Source organism: Pelophylax lessonae, assembly GCF_965119305.1.
Source record: "Pelophylax lessonae genome assembly, chromosome: 6".
Classification (NCBI taxonomy): domain Eukaryota; kingdom Metazoa; phylum Chordata; class Amphibia; order Anura; family Ranidae; genus Pelophylax; species Pelophylax lessonae.
In genome coordinates, this window is record NC_138773.1 from 11715902 (window position 1) to 11739366 (window position 23465).

The 23465-nt window shown below is 41.0% G+C and overlaps 1 protein-coding gene across 2 annotated transcripts in view; it reads right to left on the minus strand.

Annotated features, from left to right (window-relative positions):
• Positions 1–1311: 1311 nt before the first annotated feature.
• LOC309557875 (uncharacterized protein) overlaps positions 1312–23465 on the minus strand; it is a 77746-nt gene continuing 55592 nt past the window's right edge. The window contains exons 1-4 of one of the 2 annotated variants that reach the window (XM_082260680.1): positions 19015–19383; positions 12368–12494; positions 10495–10568; positions 1312–1947 (exon numbers count right to left, since the gene is read on the minus strand). In XM_082260680.1, the coding sequence (XP_082116806.1) occupies positions 1592–1947; positions 10495–10568; positions 12368–12494; positions 19015–19339 (882 nt within the window). In that variant the 5' untranslated portion in view covers positions 19340–19383 and the 3' untranslated portion in view covers positions 1312–1591. Of the gene's footprint in view, positions 1948–10494; positions 10569–12367; positions 12495–19014; positions 19384–23465 lie in introns of those variants that run through there. The other variant, XM_082260681.1, reaches the window with a different exon arrangement.

Below are 23465 nucleotides of genomic sequence, written 5' to 3' on the forward strand. Positions count from 1 at the left end.
TGTGTTTAAAGACCGCTGTGCAAATACTGTGTGACAAAAAATATTGCAACGACCCCCATTTTATTCTCCAGAGTCTTTGCTAAAAAAAAAAAAAATATGGCTAGGATCCTCCATGACATGTCCTACCATTAATGATGTAAGCAGTAGTTTGATACCCTACTGGAGGAGAGTTGGATGTCTTTTAACACAATATCTGTAAATGAATTGGACTTTTTTATTTATTTTTTTTCGGTCTGCCGATCCTTCTATATATGCACATCTTTTTCAACAGACATAAATGTAACTCTTCTCTATTCTGCCCAAAACTGAAAAAATAGCTGGAATTAGGCCTTAACCACTTTGCCACTGCTCACTAGAGCTCTACTGCGGCAAAGTGGTTGGTTATCGTCTGACGACGTAGACCTACGTCACCAGACATTCCCCTCTCTCGGCGAGTCACAGCGGGAGTCGGGCCAGGGAAGGAGCGGCGGCGATCGCCGCTGCTCTTCCCCGATCGTTGGGGAATCGAGTGTGGAGATCCGCCCGCCTGTGTAAACAAAGCGGGCGGATCTCCTAAGTGACAGACAGGGTCAGATTGCAGGATTCAGCATAGCTCAACCTGCGATCTGTGTCTGTGTCACTCAGTCACCTCCCCCCATACATGTCAGTAAGCACCAGGCATACATTAACCCCTTGATCACCAATAAAAATTAACCCCTTCCCAGCCAGTGTCATTATTACAGTAACAGTGCATATGTATAGCACTGATTACTGCAGTAATGTCACTGGTACCCCAAAAGTGTCAAAAATGTCAGTCAAGGGTCCGATCTGTCCGTCGCAATGTCGCAGTCCCACAAAAAAGTCGCAGATCACCGCCATTACTAGTTAAAAAAAAAAACACCAAAAATGACAGAAATCTTTCCCTTAGTAAATGTAATAACTTTTGCGCAAACCAATCAAAATACGCTTATTGCGATTTTTTTTACCAAACATAGGTAGCAGAAAACAAATTGGCCAAAAATTTTTAAAAAATTTGATTTTTACATTTTTTTTTGGGGGGGGGGGGGAATTTCATATAAAAAAAATGTGAAAAATATTATTTTTTCAAAATTTACGCTCTTTTTTTGTTTATAGCGCAAAAAGTAAAAATCGCACAGGTGATCAAATACCACCAAAAGAAAGCTCTGTTTGTGGGAAAAAAAGGACGTAAATTTCGTTTGGGTACGGTGTCGCACGGCCGCGCAATTGTCAGTTAAAGTCGCACAGTGCCGAATCGCAAAAACGGGCCTGGACGTAAGAAAGCAAAATCCTCCGGTGGTAAAGTGGTTAACCAATACGGGAAACTGAAATTTTAGTTTGGGGGAGGGGAGTCACTACAAAATGTTTATCATTGTGCAAATGACAGCAGATGGAAAACATCCCAAACTCTGGTATGGGGAATTCTTCTATATAGAGGGTTGGAGGAGAAAAGGTCTGAAGGTTCTTTTTGCTAGATTACGAAGTAGAAAGGATCAGCGGGGTTAGTTGGTGATACATGGTAAAGACCGGATTCTCTCAGATTGGTCAGATTTAATGGGAATCCTCATTTGGGGGATCCCTACACATCACAATGTTACTGTAACACACAAGCTTCTTTCGTCTCCATTTTCTGGCTCACGATGTTCTCCTTTATTTTTGCTCTTTCATATCTAATCTCTGCCTCGTGAATATAGTTGAGCAGGAATTTCTTCCTCTCTATCCGGTCTCTCTTCGGGTCTCTTGGCAGACTCAGGTGGACTGTGACATTTTCAAGGGCCTTCTGTATGATCCTCAGGATGTCGGTGGTTCTATCCAGAGTTTTCAGATTGCTGTCACTTGTGTAATTCTCAATGGCGATCACGGTCTCCGCTCCCATAAGTGTGAATGTTTTCTCTACCCCAGAGAAATCTCCTCTGTTTTTATTGGTGAGAACAACGATGGGGACAACTCCTGAAAAAGAAGATAAAGATAAATCCATATCAGTCTTTTTTTCTTGTGTACCATTGGGGAGATTTTCATTCACTTCTAGTGAAATCTCTCCAGAGTAGGGGAATCCCTCTCCTAGGCAATTGTTATCAGAGCTGGTGCCCCAGGGCCATAGATAAGAGGATACCACCTGTTCTTCTGTAGAGGGCCCGGGCCAGCAGGGGGGCCCAGGCAGCAGGGTGAATCAGATGTGAGCAGAGGGCTGGTGAAGAGAAGTAAAAAGCCCGCCACCGCTGACCTACTGAGTGCAGGATGAAGACAAGGAGAGAGCGCAGCCCTCCCCCCCCCCCCAGCATGGATGGTGTAAACTGTGTCTGAGCAGAGGCCGGTGTCACTGGAGACTCTCCTACTCAGGCCAGTCCCGACTGAGCTGTCTCAGTTTCCCACCCCCGCTGGCCAGGTCGGGAAACCAGATTCGGCCGGAGAGTATAAAGTACCTGGAGTGGAGCCTCAGCCGGGAATGGGGGTCAGGAGGAGGCTGGAAAGAGGGAGAGTGAGAGGGGGGCCGAGTGGCTGCACCATGGGCCTATGGTTTGTACTTGCCCCCTGGGCTGAAAGTTGCCAGTCAGCCCTTGGTAAGGGGGGGTTGTTGGTGTGGCAGGGGGGCAATTAATGGAACTGATTCCCTGTATGGCTCCCTCTGCAGGAGCTAAAAGCTAGCTTCTTCTCCTCTCCCGCCCATTGGCTTTCAGCTGCTGCAAAGAGCAAAAAGGATCTGTTACAGTAACTGCCCCCCCTCCTCACGCCACACCGATCACTCTCCCTGTGCAAAATCAATTTCCCCCTGCTGCCCAGGCCCCCCTGCGTGCCCCCACCCCTACCCCCACCCCCGCAGTGCTTGTGGCTTTCATCCTCTCCTTCCCACCGGCAGCTGCAAGCACACAATAGGATCCTTCAAGATTGAGAGTAGGGAAAAGGTCCCATAAATATGTCATATTTACCAGCCCCTTCCTTTCCTGAATGAACACAATGAGTGATCAGTACCGATCACACACTGTGTTAATTCACAACTGAAGCATTGGCTGTATAGGGCTCCGTGTCAGCTTGTCTGTATGGGGCCCCCGTGGTTTCTAACAGCAGCCCTGGGTGTCCCCATTATGAATGATCTGTCCATGCACCTCAGCACACCTGAACTATTTTTGCAATGCAGCATACAACGCACTAGGCAGTCACTTCTATGTAAAAAGCCAAGCAGTCACTTCCAGCGCTATGAGGCCTTCTGTAGTGTAGAACAGCCTAGGACAATGGTAATTCCAAAAACTGAGCAGATGCTGCCCTTCACAGACGAGGTAATCCGATTGATACTACAAAAACAAAATAAAATGGAAGCCGCACGCACCTTGTGCATTACCAAAAGACATTTATTCAATAATAAGATTGATAAAAAATGGGTACTCACATGGTGGCAAATAGTAGTAACCCAAAAAAAAACAAACAGTGCTGAGCAGTGTGGACACACATGTGCCGCAATCACATCACGGGGTATACAGCTGACATGTTTCGGGGGCTCATCCCCCTTCCTCAGTGCTAAGCTACTCAAAGCACCTAAAGGCAAGAACTTTAAATAGGAAAAAAACGGGGTGAAGGCAAAAAATAAAAAAATAAAATTCCTAAAAGTTCATAAAATTGCATATAGATACAGAGGAAAGTTCCTTGGATCCCTTTAACCACTTAAGCCCCGGAAGATTTTACCCCCTTCCTGACCAGAGCCTATTTTGCGATTCGGCACTGCGTGACTTTAACGGACAATTGCCGCGGTCATGCGACACTGTACCCAAATGAAATTGATGTCCTTTTTTCCCATAAACAGAGCTTTCTTTTGGTGGTATTTGATCACCTGTGCGATTTTTTGATCATGCGCTATAAACAAAAAAAGAGCGTCAATTTTGCAAAAATAGCAATATTTTTCACATTTTTTTATATGAAATTGCCCCAAAAAAATGTAAAAATCTAAATTTTTTAACATTTTCGGCCAATTTGTTTTATGCTACATATGTTTGGTAAAAAAAAATCTCAAAAAGCGTATTTTGATTGGTTTGCGCAAAAGTTATCGCGTTTACTAACTAAGGGAAAGATTTCTGTCATTTTTGTTGTTTTTTTTTAATGCGTAATGGCGGCGATCTGCAAATTTTTTTGCGGTACTGCGACATTGCGGCGGACAGATCGGACCCTTGACGGACATTTTTGACACTTTTGGGGTTACCAGTGACATTTCTACAGTAATCAGTGCTATACATATGCACTGTTACTGTAAAATTACACTGGCAGTGAAGGGGTTAACTTTTTTGAGAGGGAGGGGTTATGTGTGTCCCTAGGGGCGTGATTCTTACTGTGATTGGCTGTGGCTTGAGGTGTAGGAACAATGATCAAAGGTCCTACATAGTAGAACCGTACGATCACTATTCCTACACAGGGGAGAATGACAGGCGGCTTGTTTACATCAGCCGCCTGCCTTTCTCCCTCTGCACCGACGATCGCCGAGTGACCGGCGGACATTGGGTCCGCTGGTCACACGCGCGGGGGAGTCCGTGACCGCGCGGGAGTGCGCCTCGGGGGGTGCGTGCTCACTTCCCAGAGCCTCACAGGCTAGTGACGTACCCCTACGTCGCTCTGCCTGTGAGGGGCTGACTGCCGACATAAATAGTCGTGCGGCGGTCGGCAAGTGGTTAACATCAGATCACGTTCACCATATAGTAAAAACCAGCAAAATACAGTAGATTGGTTTGTGACAAAGTTATAACATCTACAAACTATGGGATACATTTATGGAATTTTTTTTTATTCTTTAATTTTTTTTTTTTTTACTGGTAATGGCGGCGATCAGTTCATTGTTTGTGATACAGCACTGCATTACTTTTAACTGACAATTGTGCAGCCGTGCAAAGATTTACAGCAATAAAATTGATGTCTTTTTTTCCCCCCGCAAATAGAGCTTTCTTTTGGTGGTATTTGATAATGTCTGCGTTTTTTATTTTGTGCGCTATAAACAAAAAAAGACAGACAGTTTTGAAGAAAACTTTATGCTATAAAACACACCGAATAAAAAAAATGTAAAAAATCAAAATGTCTTCATCAATTTAGTCTAATTTGTATTCTGCTACATATAGTATTTTATTCTGCTAAAAATCCCAATAAGTGTATATAGATTGGTTTGTAACAAAGTTATCGCATCTACAAACTACGGGATACATTTATGGAATTTTTTTTATTCTTTTAATTTTTTTTTACTAGTAATGGCAGCGATCAGTTCATTTTTTTTTTTTTTTTTGCGATACGGCACTGCGTTAATTTAACTGACAATTGCCAAATAAAATTGATTTTCCTGGAAAATAGAGCTTTCTTTTGGTGGTATTTGATAATATCTGTGTTTTTTATTTTTTGCGCTATAAACAAAAAAAGACTGACAGTTTAAAAAAAAAAATACACATTTTTACTTTATGCTATAAAACATATCCAATAATTTTTGGGAAAAAAAAAAAAAAACATATCCAATAAAAAAAATGTAAACAATCAAATGTATTCATCAATTTAAGCCAATTTGTTTTCTGCTACATATCGTATTGTATTCTGCTAAAAATCCCAATAAGTCAGGGGCGTAACTACAGGGGTTGCAGGGGTTGCGATTGCTACCGGGCCCCATGCTCCAGGGGGCCCAGTAGCAAACCAGTGGGTGAACTTCCAGGATTGCAAAAGTCACACTTGCGACCAGGCCCTGGCATTGCACCACTGTGGGGAGGCCCCAAGATTGCAGGAAGGGAGCCCACTGCAGAACTTGTGAAAGGATCCTGCTGCGGGACCGTAATAAAAGGCCATGCAACGAGAATAAAGAGCCCCAGGATTAGTGGGAAGAGCCCTGGGCTTGAAGGGAAGGGCCCCGGCCAGGGATCTGGGGGGGCCCTTCATGGTTTCTTGCATCGGGGCCCTGAAGGCTCTAGTTACGCCTCTGCAATAAGTGTATATACAGTAGATTGGTTTGCAACAAAGTTATCACATCTGCAAACTACGGGATACATTTATGGAATTTTTTTTATTCTTTTATTTTTTTTACTAGTAATGGCAGCGATCAGTTCATTTTTTTGCGATACGGCACTGCATTAATTTAACTGACAATTGCACGGTTGTGCAACGCTCTACCCAAATAAAATTGATTTTCCTGGAAAATAGAGCTTTCTATTGGTGGTATTTGATAATGTCTGTGTTTTTTTATTTTTTGCGCTATAAACAAAAAAAGACTGACAGTTTTGAAGAAAACTTTATGCTATAAAACACACCCAATAAAAAAATGTAAAAAACCAAAATGTCCAGTTTAAAAAAAAAAAATAAAAAATTTTACTTTATGCTATAAAACATATCCAATAATTTTTGTAAAAAAAAAAAAAAAAAAAAAAACATATCCTATTAAAAAAAAATGTAAAAAATCAAATGTATTCATCAGTTTAGGCCAATTTGTATTCTGCTACATATAGTATTTTATTCTGCTAAAAATCTCAATAAGTGTATACAGATTGGTTTGCAACAAAGTTATCGCATCTACAAACTACGGGATACGTTTATGGAATTTTTTTTATTCTTTTATTTTTTTTTTACTAGTAATGACAGCAATCAGTTCATTTTTATGCGATACGGCACTGCATTAATTTAACTGACAATTGCATGGTTGTGCAATGCTATACCCAAATAAAATTGATTTTCCTGGAAAATAGAGCTTTCTATTGGTGGTATTTGATAATGTCTGTGTTTTTTTATTTTTTGTGCTATAAACAAAAAAAGACTGACAGTTTAAAAAAAAAAAATACAAATTTTTACTTTATGCTATAAAACATATCCAATATTTTTTGGAAAAAAAAAAAAACATCCAATAAAAAGAAAATATGTAAAAAATCAAATGTATTCATCAATTTAGGCCACTGTTTTCTGCTACATATTTTTGGTAAAAAAAAAATCTCAATAAGTGAATTGTCATGTCTACAAAGTAAGGAATAGATTTATGTAATTTATTTATTTATTTAATAGTAATGGCAGCGGTCAGCGATTTTTAACGGGACTGCAACATTGCGGTGGACAAATCTGACACAAAGTGGTTGATTTACTAAAACTAGAGAGTGCAAAACCTGGTGCAGCTCTGCATAGAAATCAGCGTCCAGGTTTTATTGTCAAAGCTTAATTGAAAAAAAAATTGAAGTTAGAAGCTGATTGGCTGCCATACACAGCTGCACCAGATTTTGCACTCTCCAGTTTTAATAAATCAACCCCTAAGTGACATTTTTTGGGGGACCAGTGACACCAATACGGTGATCAGTGGTAGAAAAATGCACTGTCACTGTACTAATGACACTGGCAGGGAAGGGGTTAACATCGGGGGTGATCAAAGGGTTAAGTGTGCTCCTAGGGAGTGCTTTCTATCTGTGTGAGGGGAGGTGGCCAAACTGGAAGAAGACAGGGATCTGTGTTCCTGCTCTATCTTTCTCTCTGACAGAACAGCGGTCTGCCTTGTTTACATAGGCAGATCACCGTTCTGCCTCTGCTCTGAATGACTGGTGATTCGCTGATTGGCTCCTTCTTTGTCCAATCACAAAGGAAGTGGCCCCGCGCGCCCCAGACCACAAACCGATGTACAGGTTTGTCATTTCATGCAGGAGGGCGGTTCTCAAGTGGTTAACAAGTTCCGCCCCCCCCCCTGCATATATACTGCGGCAGGACGGCCCGGCTGCACAAAATCACGTACATGTAAATGGTTTTGTGCAGGGAATGTTGGGATTGCGTGCGCGTTGCTGGAGCGCCGCTCCAGCTGTGATTCCATGGATGCCGATTTAAACAAGGCAGACCGCTGTTCTGTCACAGAGGAAGAGAGAGATCTTGTGTTTTAGCCAACAAGGAACACGAATCTCTCTTTTCCTCTAGTACATCCACTCCCCCACACAGTTAGAAAGCACTGCCTAGGATCACACTTAACCCCATGATCACCCCTTCCCTGCCATTGTAATTTATACAGTAACAGTGCATTTTTTTTTTAGCACTGATCACTTTATTGGTGTCACTGGTCCCCAGAAAGTGTCACTTCCGTGTCAGATCGTGGGTCACTTAGTGTCAGATCGGTCCGACACAATGTCGCAGTCCCGCTAAAAACTGCCGATCGCCGCCATCACTAGTAAAAACAATTTAAAAAAATAAAAAGTCCAAAAATGTATCCCATAGTTTGTAGACGCGATCAATTTTTTTCTCAAACCAATCAATAAACACTTATTAGGATTTTTTCAAAAATATGTAGCAGAATACAAATTGGCCTAAAATGATGAAAAAATTCGATTTTTTTTACATTTTTTTATTGGGAATGTTATATAGCAGAAAGGAAAAAAATATATCTTTTATTTCAAAATTATGGTTCTTTTTTTTTTTTTTACCACAAAAAATAAAACCCAAAGAGGTGATCAAATACCACCAAAAGAAATCTCTGTTTGTGGGGAAAAAAGGACGTAAATTGTATTTGGGTACAGTGTTGCACGACTGCGCAATTGTCAGTTAAAATAGCGCAGATCCGTATCGCAAAAAATAAACTGATTGCCGCCATTACTAGTAAAAAAAAAAAATGAAAAGAATATAAAAAATTCCATAAATGTATCTCATAGTCTGTAGACGCGATAACTTTGTCGCAAGCCAATCTATATATATTTATTGGGATTTTTTTCCCCCATAAATATGTAGCAGAATACAAAGTTGTCTAAATTGCTGAATACATTTGATTTTTTTACATTTTATAGCATAAAGAAAAAAAAATATATATTTTATTTTTTTTCAAAACTGTCTGTCTTTTTTTGTTTATGTCGCAAAAAAAAAAAAAAAACACATACATTATCAAATACCACAAAAAGAAAGCTCTATTTGTGGGAAAGAAAGGTCATCCATTTTACTTGAGTACAGCGTCAAACGACTGCGCATTTTTCAGTTAAAATAGCGCAGGGCCGTATTGCAAAAAAAAATAAACTGATTGCCGCCATTACTAGTAAAAAAAAAAAAAAAGAATATAAAAAAATCCATAAATGTATCCCATAGTCTGTAGAAGCGATAACTTTGTCGCAAGCCAATCTATAGATACTTATTGGGATTTTTTTTCCCCCATAAATATGTAGCAGAATACAAAGTTGTCTAAATTGATGAATACATTTGATTTTTTTACATTTTATAGCATAAAGAAAAAAAAATATTTAGTTTTTTCAAAACTGTCGGTATTTTTTTTGTTTATATCGCAAAAAATAAAAAAACACAGATATTATCAAATACCACCAATAGAAAGCTTTATTTATGGGAAAGAAAGGTCATCCATTTTATTTGGGTACAGCGTTAAACAACTGCGCATTTGTCAGTTAAAATAGCGCAGAGCCGTATCGCAAAAAAAAAAAATAAACTGATTGCCGCCATTACTAGTAAAAAAAATGAAAAGAATAAAAAAAAATTCCATAAATGTATCTCATAGTCTGTAGACGTGATAACTTTGTCGCAAGCCAATCAATATACACTTATTGGGATTTATGCCCAATACATATTGGCCTAAATTGATGAATAAATTTGATTTTTTACATTTTTTTATTGGGTGTGTTTTTTGGCATAAAGTTTTCTTCAGAACTGTCGGTTTCTTTATGTTTATAGCGCAAAAGATAAAAACCACACAGGTGATCAAATACCACCAAAAAAAGCTCTATTTGTGGGGGGAAAAAGGACATGAATTTTATTTGGGTACAGCGTCGCACGACTGCGCAATTGTCAGTTAAAATACCGTAGTGCCGAATCGCAAAAAATGACCTGGTCATTAAGGGGGTAAAACCTTCTGGGGCTGAAGTGGTTAAGGGACCTGTAACGGAATTGCGACCCACACTGTGTTTGTGGACTTCCATCAGTATACGGCTTCCTCCACTCTGAACATAGATATCAGATATTACAGCGCCCCCACCATATAAAACTAGCTGAGAATAGCTTGTATAGATCTGGAGACCTTTATTGAACAAACTCACACCGAATATATTACCACACAGGAGGACATCCCCCTCCTGATCAGATTACCCCACCAGGTCAGGTGCCTGATTAGATTATCCTATGCAGATTAAATTGTATACGGAAACATAATTAACCTGAACTAATTATCTAGCCATCTGGACAGAAACAATATGTGAATAGGAATGCAGACCCAGACAATGTTATCATTAACATGTTAATTAACTCAGAACTGCTACAAGGCTAAAACAAAATACACTGCACATTATCCTAAGTATAAACACAGAACCCTCAGTAGACAATAGGTGGGTTAATCAGCATAATCAACGATGTGTCGTAGACAGGTGGTTGGGCTGATGATATTAGCATCTGCTATGAGTCTGACTGTCTTGGGGAGACGTGGACTTGAATCCAAATTAACATTACTCAAAGGGCCCCACATATAGTGTCTGTCTTTCATCCCCAGTGACAGTGACCACCGTCACAGGACCCTTAAGATTTTCACCTACATTAGAAGCTTCTTACCTGTCATCTTTTCACAGTTCTGAAGAAAAGCTCTCACATCATCTTGTTCATGTGGTGCAAGACTGCATAAAGCGCTAAAGGAAAAAAAGAAAATAGAAGAATAAAAAAGAAAATAGAACATTCATTCTACCAAAGTCAAATGGCTGAAGGATTTCATTGTGAGTTACATTTTATAAAGAGATTAGACCGATAAGAAAATTGGCTTTGACCCGGTTTGGCTTTAGTGTATGTAGGTTTATCGGAGGTTTTCTTTGCATTGTAAGCAGTGGCGGCTGGTGCTCGATCGGCCGGGGGGGGGCGGCGAACGGACCGCACCATACCCCCCCCCGGACCACACCAGGCCGCACACCATACCCCCCCCCACCGGACCACAGCAGGGCCCCTGCTCCCCCCCCCCCCACTCACTAACCCTCCCTGCCTGGACACCTGCTTCTGCAGCGGCAACGGCTTCGGCTTCTTCTCCCTCTTTTGTCTCCTCCTCTACCATGCCCAATGGCATGGTAGAGGAGTTTCGGCCAATCAGGAAACTGGTCTCAGGACCCGCTTCCTGATTGGTCAGGAGGAGGATCCATGTGACAATAGCAAAGATTAATTTGCTATTGTCACACAATTGGGTGTGTTCGGGGCGCCCCGAGCCCACCCTTTTTTTAGCCTATTAGAGCCTCTGGCTCCAATCACATGGTTAAAAAAAAAGCCCCATTGAACTCCATGTGTCCGGTGCCCCGCATGTAGATTAGGGGGCCAGACGCATGGATAGGGAGGATGGCACCCCTGCGCCCCCAATGCACCAGCCGCCACTGATTGTAAGTCCATGTGCGTAAAATCTTTTGGTCAAGACACATATCAGCGGATTTTTTTGTTTCTTTTACTGTCATGAGATTTTGTTTCACAGAAAGAACACAGTACAGTATTATTATTATTATTTTTCTTATTTCCTTATTTTTGGGGGAATTCCTTATTTCATATTAAAATGTTTGCACTTTTGCAATGAACTTTTTTACCTGTGGTTAGAGCAGGAGCATCAACAGCTAGGCACCAGAGAACTGATAACCCCCTTCTGTCAGGGAATGGGTTAATTAACTTATTTATTTACAATGGCATGACTCTGAGATAAATTAAACCTGTATATACAGTATCTCACAAAAGTAAGTACACCCCTCACATTTTTGTAAATATTTTATTCTATCTTTTCATGTGACAACAATGTAAAGTACAATTTGCTACAATGTAAAGTAGTGAGTGTACAGCTTGTATAACAGTGTAAATTTGCTGTCCCCTCAAAATAACTCAACACACAGTCATTAATGTCTAAACCACTGGCAACAAAAGTGAGTACACCCCAAAGTGACAATGTCCAAATTGGGCCTAAATATCAATTTTCCCTCCTCTGTGTCATGTGAATCGTTAGTGTTACAAGGTGTGAATGGGGAGCAGGTGTGTTAAATTTGGTGTTATCGCTCTCACTCTCTCATACTGTTCACTGGAAGTTCAACATGGCACCTTATGGCAAAGAACTCTCTGAGGATCTGAGAAAAAGAATTGTTGCTCTACATAAAGATCTCCATCTTCTCCCCTGTCAGACCGCCATTCTGCCTCCTCTCTCTTGAACAATCACAGGTGGCTGGTGGACTCCGCCTCTCTCTAATCATTACAAGATTGGGTCTCCAGCAGCGCACGTGCGCCACCTAGAGGCTATTGCATGAAATGACATACAGGTACATGGCAAAAGAGCCGACCTACCACAGTAAATGTACGTGGATTTGTTGGCAAGTGGTTAAAGTATAACAGTGCCAAAAAGCAAAAAATTACTTGTCCATGAAAGGGGGTAATTCTTCCAGAGGGCAAGTGGTTAAACCCTGATAATACATCTCACCTGTGAATAAATATGGGAACAATGAAGTCGGTGGTATTGGTGTTCAAGTCACTCTCTTCCAGGGCTGACATCACTTCTTCAAAGTTCTTTTTCCACGCCACAGGCTGATCCAGTGGATGAAAATTTCCTGAGAAATAATAATGATGGAAGGCGATGAAGAAAAGAACACCCAACCAATTCCCTAAATAAAATACCACTTTCCTGCAAAACATTTCTAGACGCAAATCCATAAGAAGCTGAAGAAGTGTAACTCCACTATTGATGGAATAAACATCTGGGTGATCTATGTACATTGCAGGGATTGTAACACAAGTCCATCTGGCTCAACCAAGAGAACCCAACCATACAATCCCATATACACAATCATATACTAACAGTTTATCCATAGTAAGGTGAAAACCCCAGCAAAGCATGATCCAATTTACTACAGCAGGGGAAAAAATTCCTTCCTGATCCCTCGAGAGGCAATCATATATTCCCTGGATCAACTTTACCTATAAGTATTAGTACCCATTTATAATTTTTACACCTAGGAAAAAATCCAGGCCTTTTTTAAAAGCAATCTACTGAGCTGGCCAGAATCACCTCTGGAGGGAGTCTATTCCATATTTTCACAGCTCTTACTGTGAAGAAACCTTTCCGTATTTGGAGATAAAAATCTCTTTTTCTCTAGATGTAAAGAGCGCCCCCTTGTCCTCTGTGATGACCTTTAAAGTGAATAACTCAACACCAAGTTCACTATATGGACCCCTTTTGTATTTATACATGGTGATCATATCCCCCCTTATGTATTTATACATGGAGATCATATCCCCCTTATGTATTTATACATGAAGATCATATCCCCCCTTATGTATTTATACATGGTGATCATATCCCCCTTATGTATTTTACATGGTGATCATATCCCCCCTTATGTATTTATACATGGTGATCATACCTCCCTTATGTATTTATACATGGAGATCATATCCCCCCCTTATGTATCTATACATGGAGATCTTATCCCCCCTTATGTATTTTTACATGGAGATCATATCCCCCTTATGTATTTATACATGGAGATCATATCCCCCCCTTATGTATTTATACATGGAGATCATATCCCCCTTATGTATTTACACATGGAGATCATATCCCCCCTTATGTATTTATACATGATGATCATTTCCCCCCTTATGTATTTATACATGGAGATCATATCCCCCCTTATGTATTTATACATGGAGATCATATCCCCCTTATGTATTTACACATGGAGATCATATCCCCCCTTATATAGTTACATAGTAGGTGAGGTTGAATAAAGACAATAGTCCATCCAGTTCAACCTGTGTAGGTGTGTGTGACTGTAATCATCTAACATAGCCCTCAATCTCCTGATCCTTGAGATGTAAGTCTAAGAGTCTTTTGAAAGTCACCATACTACCCGCAGAAACCACCTCTTGTGGTAGACAATTCCACAATCTTGTAGCCCTAACAGTAAAGAACCCCCCACGTTGCCTGAGGTTGAAACGCTTCTCCTCTAATCGCATTGTATGTCCTCGAGTCCTCATGCAATTCCTTCGAATGAACAGCTTTTCTGCTAAGCTGAGATCCCCATTAAGATATTTATAAATTGCTATCATGTCCCCTCTCAGACGTCTTTTCTCCAGGGAAAATAAATCGAGCGATTGCAGCCGCTCTTCATAGGTAAGGTCCTCCAACCCCCTAATTAGTTTAGTTGCCCTTCTCTGGACTTTCTCCAGCTCCAACACATCCCTCCTGAGGACTGGCGACCAGAACTGGACAGAATACTCCAGATGCGGTCAGACCAGAGTTTTATAAAGTGGAAGGATTATAGTCTTATCTCTGGAATACATCCCTTTCTTTATGCATGCTAATATTCTGTTGGCTTTGGAAGCTGCCGCTTGGCATTGCATGCTGTTGCCTAATCTATCATCAACTAAGACTCCCAGATCCTTCTCCATTTTTGATTCCCCCAAGGGTTCCCCTCCTAACGTGTATTGTGTTTTTATGTTTTTGGTCCCCAAGTGCAAAACCTTACACTTCTCCACATTAAACCTCATTTGCCATGTCGTTGCCCACTCCGTAATTTTGTCCAGGTCATTCTGTAGGATATCTGCTTCATGCTGTGCAGTTATTGCCCTGGCCAATTTTGTGTCATCTGCAAAAACTGATAACGAAGTACTGATCCCGTCCTCAATGCTGTTTATGAATAAATTGAACAAGGTTGGTCCCAGGACTGAGCCCTGGGGCACCCCGCTTACTACCTCAGACCAGTCTGAGTATGCGCTGTTTATTACTACCCTTTGGACACGGCCTTTTAGCCAATTCCGTATCCAAGAGCAAACCCTGCTGTCGATACCTGCAGACCTTATTTTATAAATTAAGCGCTTGTGGGGAACTGTATCAAACGCCTTAGCGAAATCCAAGTACACCACATCCACTGGTCTCCCCCTATCTAGCTCACAGCTCACTTCCTCGTAGAATGCTAAGAGATTGGTTTGACAAGATCGCCCATTTGTAAACCCGTGCTGGTTACTACTGATGATGTTGTTGTCTTTAGCATACTCTACGATATAGTCCCTTATCATCCCCTCCAAAAGTTTACATATTATTGATGTCAGACTGACAGGCCTATAATTTCCCGGGATATGTCTCTGGCCCTTTTTGAATATCGGAATCACGTTAGCCTTCCTCCAATCCCCTGGTACATCTCCTGTCCTAATACTGTCAGCAAAGATCAGGAACAGTGGTCTAGATATAACCATACTGAGTTCCTTGAGCACTCTCGGATGTACGCCATCCGGGCCTGGTGATTTGTTTGTGTTAAGTTTATCCAGTCTTTCCCTGATTTCCCCCTCTGTTAGCCATAGTGGCAAGTCCTGTGTATTACTACTAACCATACAGTCATGGTCAGTGTACCCTTCCTTTTCCTGCGTAAAGACTGACGAGAAAAAAGAATTCAGCACGGTTGCTTTTTCAGTGTCCTCTGTAACCATCCTCCCATCATCGCTAATTATGTGTGCAATATGCTCTGCCCTAGTTTTTTTGCTGTTGATATATTTAAAGAATTTCTTTGGGTTTTTTTTACTATCCTCCGCTATTTGTCTCTCAAAGTTGATTTTAGCCATCTTGATTTCGTGTTTACACTTCTTATTTTCCTCCTTGTATTGCTGGAAGGCCGATACGGTGCCCTCTGATTTATATTTCTTGAAGGCCAATTTTTTTCCCCTAATAAGTTTTTTAACGCTACGGTTTAGCCAGCCAGGTTTGGCTTTGTCTCTTCTAAATTTATTCCCCATAGGAATGCACTGCAAGATGCCTTTGCTTAATATTGTTCTAAAGCATTCCCATTTTTCCTCTGTGGTCAGTGATCCCAGGGTTTGGTCCCAGTTTACCCTTTCCATCAATGAGTACAATTTTGGAAAGTTTGCCCTTCTGAAGTTTAGGGTTCTTATGTTCCCCACTTGCCTTTTTATATTGTTATTTATACTAAATGTGATCATCCTGTGATCACTAGAGCCCAGGTTGTCCTGGACTCCTACCTCCGAGATTACGTCTGGGTCATTAGTGATCAATAGATCCAGGACTGCATTTTCTCTGGTAGGGGAATCCACCAACTGTGACATGTAATTATCCTGTAAGGTTTCCGTGAATAGATGGGCCTTATGCGAGTGTGCAGTCCCCTCTTCCCAGTCAATGTCGGGATAATTGAAGTCCCCCAATATGATGACTGATCCTAGTTTTGCCGCTTTACCCATTAGTGCTAAAAATTCCAGCTCTACCTCCTCCCCTTGGTTAGGTGGCCTATAGCAAACCCCCACAACTACTTTTCCCTTATCTTCTTCCCTATCGAGTTCAACCCACACAGATTCTAAATCCATGCTCATCCCATCCGTAATGTCACTCCTTTCTAGCACCTTTATATTGTTCTTGACATAGAGACATACCCCTCCCCCTCTTTTACCAACCCTGTCCTTCCGGTACACCGAATACCCTTGGATATTGGCCAGCCAGTCATGTGAGGGGTCGAACCAAGTCTCCGTTATTCCCACAAGGTCTATGTCCTCCTCATGTACTAACATGTCCAACTCATCCATCTTATTAGCTAGGCTCCTGGCATTAGCATAAACCCCTCTTAGTTTTACGGAAGTTAAACGTGATTGGCGGTTTATAATACCCTTATGTATTTATACATGGTGATCATATCCCCCCTTATGTCTTTATACATGGTGATCATATCCCCCCTTATGTATTTTTACATGGAGATCATATCCCCCTCATGTATTTATACATGGAGATCATATCCCCCCCCTTATGTATTTATACATGGAGATCATATCCCCCTTATGTATTTATACATGGAGATCATATCCCCCCTTATGTATTTATACATGGAGATCATATCCCCCCTTATGTATTTATACATGGAGATCATATCTCCCCTTATTCTCCTCTTCTCAAGAGAGAATAAATTCAGTTCCTCTAATCTTTTCTCATAGCTGAGCTCCTCCATGCCTCTTATCAGTTTGGTTGCCCTTCTCTGCACTTTCTCCAGTTCCCCGATATCCTTTCTGAGAATTAGAGCCCAAAACTGAACTGCATATTCCAGATGAGGTCTTACTAATGATTTGTACAGATGATATCTCTCTCTCTGGAGTCCATGCCTCTGTTAACCACTTTAAGACCGGAAGATTTTGCTGCTTAATGACCAGGCCCTATTTTGCGATTCGGCACTGCGTGACTTTAACGGACAATTGCGCGGTTGTGCGAAGCTGTACCTAAACAAATTTGGCGTCCTTTTTTTTCCCACAAACAGAGCTTTCTTTTGGTGGTATTTGATCACCTGTGCGATTTTAATTTTTTTGCGCTATAAACAAAAAAAGGGCGACAATTTTGAAAAAATAACAATATTTTTCACATTTTTTATATGAAATTCTCAAAAAAATGTAAAAATCAAAATTTGTTTAACATTTTAGGCTGATTTGTTTTCTGCTACATATTTTTAATAAAAAAAAATCACAATAAGCGTATTTTGATTGGTTTGCGCAAAAGTTATTGTGTTTACTAACTACAGGAAAGATTTATGCTTTTTTTGTTGTTTTTTTTTTTTTACTAGTAATGGCGGCGATCTGCGATTTTTTACTGGAGTTCGACATTGCGGCGGACAGATCGGACCCCTAACTGACATTTTTTACACTTTTGGGGGTACCAGTGACATTACTACAGTAATCAGTGCTAAAAATATGCACTGTTACTGTAATAATGACACTGGCAGGGAAGGGGTTAACTTTATTGGTGATCAAGGGGGTAAATGTATGCCTCATGCTTACTGACGTGTGTGGGGGGAGGGGATTGTGTGACACAGACAGAGATCGCAGGTTCAGGTATGCTGAATCCTGTGATCTGTCACTGCCTGTCACATAGGAGATCCGCCTGCTTTGTTTACACAAGCGGGCGGATTTCCTCACTCGATCGACGACGATCGGGGAAGAGCGGCGGTGATCACCGCCTCTCCTCTTCTGGCATGACTCCCGCTGTGTCTGAATACAGCGGGAGCGAGTTTCCGGTGGCGCGCGCGCCGCCGAGAGAGGGGAATGTCTGGTGACTTGGTCTACGTCGCCAGACGATAACGAACCACTTTGCCGCAGTAGCAGCTCAGTGAGCGGTTGGCAAGTGGTTAATGCTTTAGTGTCAGTTAAGGATCCGATCTGTCCGCCGCAATGTTGCAGTCCAGCAAAAAAAATCAACAATAAAAATAACAAATCTTTCCCTTTGTTAGTAAACGCGATAAATTTTGCGCAAACCAATCAAAATAAGCTTATTGTGATTTTTTTTACCAAAAATATGTAGCAGAAAACAAATTGGCCTAAAATGTTAAAAAATTTTGATTTTTAAATTTGTTTTGGGGAATGTTATATATCAGAATGTAAAAAATATAGTTTTTTTTTTTTTTTCAAAATTGTCGCTCTTTTTTTTTCAAAAATTAAAAATTGCACAGGTGATCAAATACCACCAAAAGAAAGCTCTATTTGTGGGGGAAAAAAGGATATAAATTTAATTTGGGTACAGCGTCGCATGACCGCGCAATTGTCCTTTAAATTAACGCAGTGCCGAATCGCAAAATATAGCCTGGTCAGGAATGGGGTAAAATCTCCCGGTCTTAAAGCGGTTAAAAATACGCGCATTGAGAATTTTTTTGTCAAAGACATGTAGCTAAATACATTTTGGCCTAAATATATGACAACAATTGAATATATTGGATATTTAACTGTCAAAATAGAAAATGTCAATTTTTTTGCAAAATATTCGCTCTTTTTTTTTATTAATATCGCAAAAAATGAAAAGCGCAGAGGTGATCAAATACCACCAAAAAAAAGCTCTGTTTGTGAGAAAAAAAGGACGTACATTTCGTTTGGGAACGGCGTTGCAGGACCGTGCAATTGTCAGTTAAAGTCGCGCAGTGCCAAGTTGCAAAAAGTGGCCTGGACGTAAAGCAGGAAAATCCTCCGGTGGTAAAGTGGTTAAAGGCTCCTCAAAGGGAATTGTGTCTGAGAATATAAATGTACAGACTGTGGTTTCCTAGTAGTTAATAAAGATAATTGCATTTGTAATAATGGAAGTATTATAATCACTCTCACCAAGTTGGGCGTAGACTTCTGCCTGTTCAAAGTTGTTCATCTTAGCACAACCTCGGTTGTCCACGATGGTGATTTTAGAGGTGATTTCATAAGATTTTCTTATCATAGTCACAATGCCTCCATCTGGCCTATGTCCAGCTTCTGCATATTCCACAAATGGCCCTCCTTCATCCAGGACATACTTACAGGAGTTAACAAAGGAAGATTTACCATGACCAGTAAGGCCAAACAACTGTAGAAGGACCCTCTCATATCCCTGACTGTCCCGACCTCCATCATCCAGGCTGAAGGTCTCAATTTTCCTTCTAAGCTCCATATAATCCATTTCCGAGTTTTCCCAGCTTTGTGCGCAGTGTTGTCTCCCTATCCCTCCCTCCAAACATTGCAAACATCTGAGTGCTTAGTTTCTGTTTTATTTTTCCACGTAGTTTCACTTTGCATAACTGTGGCCGTGTTAATGGGCAACTGTATTTACATTGATATTATTCGTTCATTTTGTCTGTTATGTTTTTAGGCTTTTAACCTGACATCTTATGCAGTCATGAATTCACATTAACATTAACCACTTTACCACCGGAGGATTTTGCTGTCTTACGTCCGGGCCACTTTTTGCGATTCTTCACTGTGCGACTTTAACGGACAATTGCGCGGTCGTGCGACGCCATACCCAAACGAAATTTACGTCCTTTTTTTCCCACAAACAGAGCTTTCTTTTGGTGGTATTTGATCACCTGTGCGATTTTTACTTTTTGCGCTATAAACAAAAAAATAGCGTAAATTTTGAAAAAATAACAATATTTTTCACATTTTTTTTATATGAAATTCCCCCCCCAAAAAAATGTCAAAATCAAAATTTATTTACATTTTTGGCCAATTTGTTTCCTGCTACCTATGTTTGGTAAAAAAAATCACAATAAGCGTATGTTAATTGGTTTGCGCAAAGGTTATTGCGTTTACTAACTAAGGGAAAGATTTCTGTCATTTTTGGTGTTTTTTTTTTTGGCGGCGATCTGCGATTTTTTTTGCGGGACTGCGACATTGCGGCGGACAGATCGGACCCTTGACTGACATTTTTGACACTTTTGGGGGTACCAGTGACATTACTGCAGTAATCAGTGCTATAACTATGCACTGTTACTGTAAAAATGACACTGGCAGGGAAGGGGTTAATTTTATTGGAGAGGGAGGGGTTAATGTATGCCTGGTGCTTACTGACGTGTGTGGGGGGAGGTGACTGAGTGACACAGGGACAGATCGTAGGTTCAGCTATGCTGAACCCTGCAATCTATCACTGTCTGTCACTTAGGAGATCCGCCCACTTAGTTTACACAAGCGGGCGGATCTCCAAACTCAATTCCCCCGACGATCGGGGAAGAGCGGCGGTAATCACCGCCGCTCCTCCCCTGGCCCGACTCCCACTTTGACTGAATACAGCGGGAGCGAGCCTCCTGTGGCGCGCGTGCACCGCCCACAAGGGGAGGAGTCCAGCGACGTAGGTCTACGTCACTGGACGGGAATGAGCCACTTTGCCGCAGTACCAGCTCAGTGAGCGGTCGGCAATTGGTTAATTCACATACCCCGTTCCTGCCCAGACCAATTTTGAGCTTTCAGTGCTTTGAATGACAATTACTCAGTCATGCTACACTGTACCCAAACAATTTTCTTTACATTGTTTTTTCCAAACAAACAGAGATTTCTTTTGGTGGTATTTATAACTGCTGTTTTTTTTTTTTTTTTCTTTTTGCCGTATAAATGAAAAAAGAGTGAACATTGTGAAACAAAAAACACTTTTTTTAGTATATAATATAATATTTTGCAAATTTTTGTTCATAAATTTGGGCCAAAATGTATATTGCTTACATAGTTACATAGTTTGTGAGGTTGAAAAAAGACATCAGTCCATCCAGTCCAACCTATGATGTGTGTGTGTGTTTGCTGTTAACCGTACATTGTATACCCCTGTATGTTGTACATTGTATACCCCTGTATGTTGTGGTCTTTAAGGTGCCCATCTAATAGTTTTTTGAAACTATTGATGCTCCCCACTGACACCACTGCTTGTGGAAGAGAATTCCACATCCTTACTGCTCTGACAGTAAAGAACCCCTTACGTATTTTAAGGTTAAACCGTTTTTACTCTAGTTTTAGTGAGTGGCCACGTGTCTTATTGTATTCCCTTTTCTCTGAATAGTTTGTTCCTTATGCCAGGGTCGCCAGTACAGTATTTGTACATTGATATCATATCCCCCTCAATCGTCTCTTCTCCAGAGAGAATAAGTTCAGGGCTTGTAGTCTTTCCTCATAGCTGATGCCCTCCATTCCTCTAATTATTTTTGTTGCCCTTCTCTGGACTCTCTCCAGTTCCAGCACATCCTTCCTGAGGACCGGTGCCCAGAACTGGTCGGAATACTCCAGATGTGGCCGGACCAGAGTCTTGTAGAGTGGGAGAATAATCTCTTTATTTCTGGAGTGAACATTTTTTTATACATCCCAGTATTTTGTTGGCTTTGTGTAATGTTCTGGTACCTTTGGTACCCTAATTCCACTTTTCCTTAAGTGTATGCGCCCCACCATTCTCTTTTGGTAAGGTGCGCATACACCTTTAAGACCGATGCTGTCATCACTGAGCGCCGCTGGAGCGGCTATTTCAACCGCCGGCGGTCTCACTCACATTGTTCGTTCAACACCGCATAACCTGCCTTGAAGCTCGCATGCTTGCAAGCATACCTCGCTATCGGAACCTCGCTGCTGATCCCTGTATCCTGCTACCGGATCATCCGCTCTTACCGAACATCTCCTCTGCTACTTGCTACTAGTGATAAGTACCCCACAGGGGAATCTTCCATAACCTTCATACTAAAGCTTACACTATCTAGCTCTGCATACTAAGGACTGTTACTACATCTGCACTATCTAGATTGCTAGCTCTTGAGCCTACTATCATCTGCTCTTGCACTGGGTTAGTCTCTCCTGTATGTTCATCTGCTATCCTATCATCTACTACCATACATGATTGCTAACCTATCTGCATCCCATCTGCTACTATCTCATTCTCAAGAACATTCCTCTCAAGTGTCTGTCACCTATCATCTCTACTCAACCTGTCTCTTCAGCCTATCACCACTATACTACTATATACATAGATCACTCCAGGAACATCTTATTGAGTGTGTGTATTTGTATGCTGAATTGAGACTATCCACATATGATGAGTCTTGGGAGTTGGGATTGGTATCTCAGCGTTTCTCTACATGACTACTGAAGTGGAATATTTCTGCAGCTGCAAATCCACATTATACAGAAAACGCAGGAGCGTTACACTTTGCTTGCAGCGGCTTGGCATTGCATGCCACTGCCAAGCCTGTTGTCCACTAGGACCCCCAGGTCCTTTTCCATCCTAGACTCACCCAGAGGTTCCCCCCCTAGTGAGTAGCTTGCTTTCTGGTTTCTGGCCCCCAAGTGCATTACTTTACATTTTTCAACATTAAACCTCATCTGCCATGAAGTTGCCCACCCCATTATTTTGTTCAGGTCTGCTTGTAAGGTTTCCACATCCTGCATTGAAGATATTGGCATGCTTAGTTTAGTATCATCCGCAAATACTGAGATTGTACTCGATTGCTACATATCTTGGGTAAAAATAGCCCAAATTAGTGTATATTATTTAGTTTGTGCAAAAGTTATACTGTAGAGTCCACAAGCTATGGTGCCAATCATTGAAAATTGATCACACCTGATGTACAGATGGCCTATCTCATTTCTTGAGGCCCTGAAATGTCAGGACAGTACAAATACCCCCCAAATTATATTTTAGAAAGTAGACAATCCCGGGTATTTAGAAAAAGGCATGATGAGTTTTTTGAAGTTGTAATTCCCCCCCCCCCCCACAATTCTAAGGAAGATGAAGAAATATATATATATATATATTTTTACACAAAATTGTCATGTTAACAAGTTTTTTTCTCACACACAGCATATGCATACTTGCAATTACACACCAAAATACATTCTGCTACTCCTCTTGAGTATAGCAATACCACATGTGTGAGACTTTTGCACAGCCTGGATACATACGGAGGCCCAACATCCAAGTAGCACCTCCACGCATTCTAGGAGCATAAATTACACATCTAATTTTATTCCTACCTATCACAATTTTGAAGGCCCTGGAGCAACAGGACAATGGAAACGCTCATAAACTGACCTCATTTTGAAAAGCAAATACTCCAAAGTATATTCTATGAGGCCTAATGAGTCTTTTGAACGTGTCATTTTTTTCCACAAGTTTTTGTAAAACGTGGAAAAAAATTGAAAACTTTTTTTTTAACACAAAGATGTCAATTTATACAATATTTCTAACACATAGCATGTACATAGCAAAAATTACACCCCAAAATACGTTCTGCTACTCCTCCCGAGGATGGTGATACCACATGTGTGAGACTTTTACA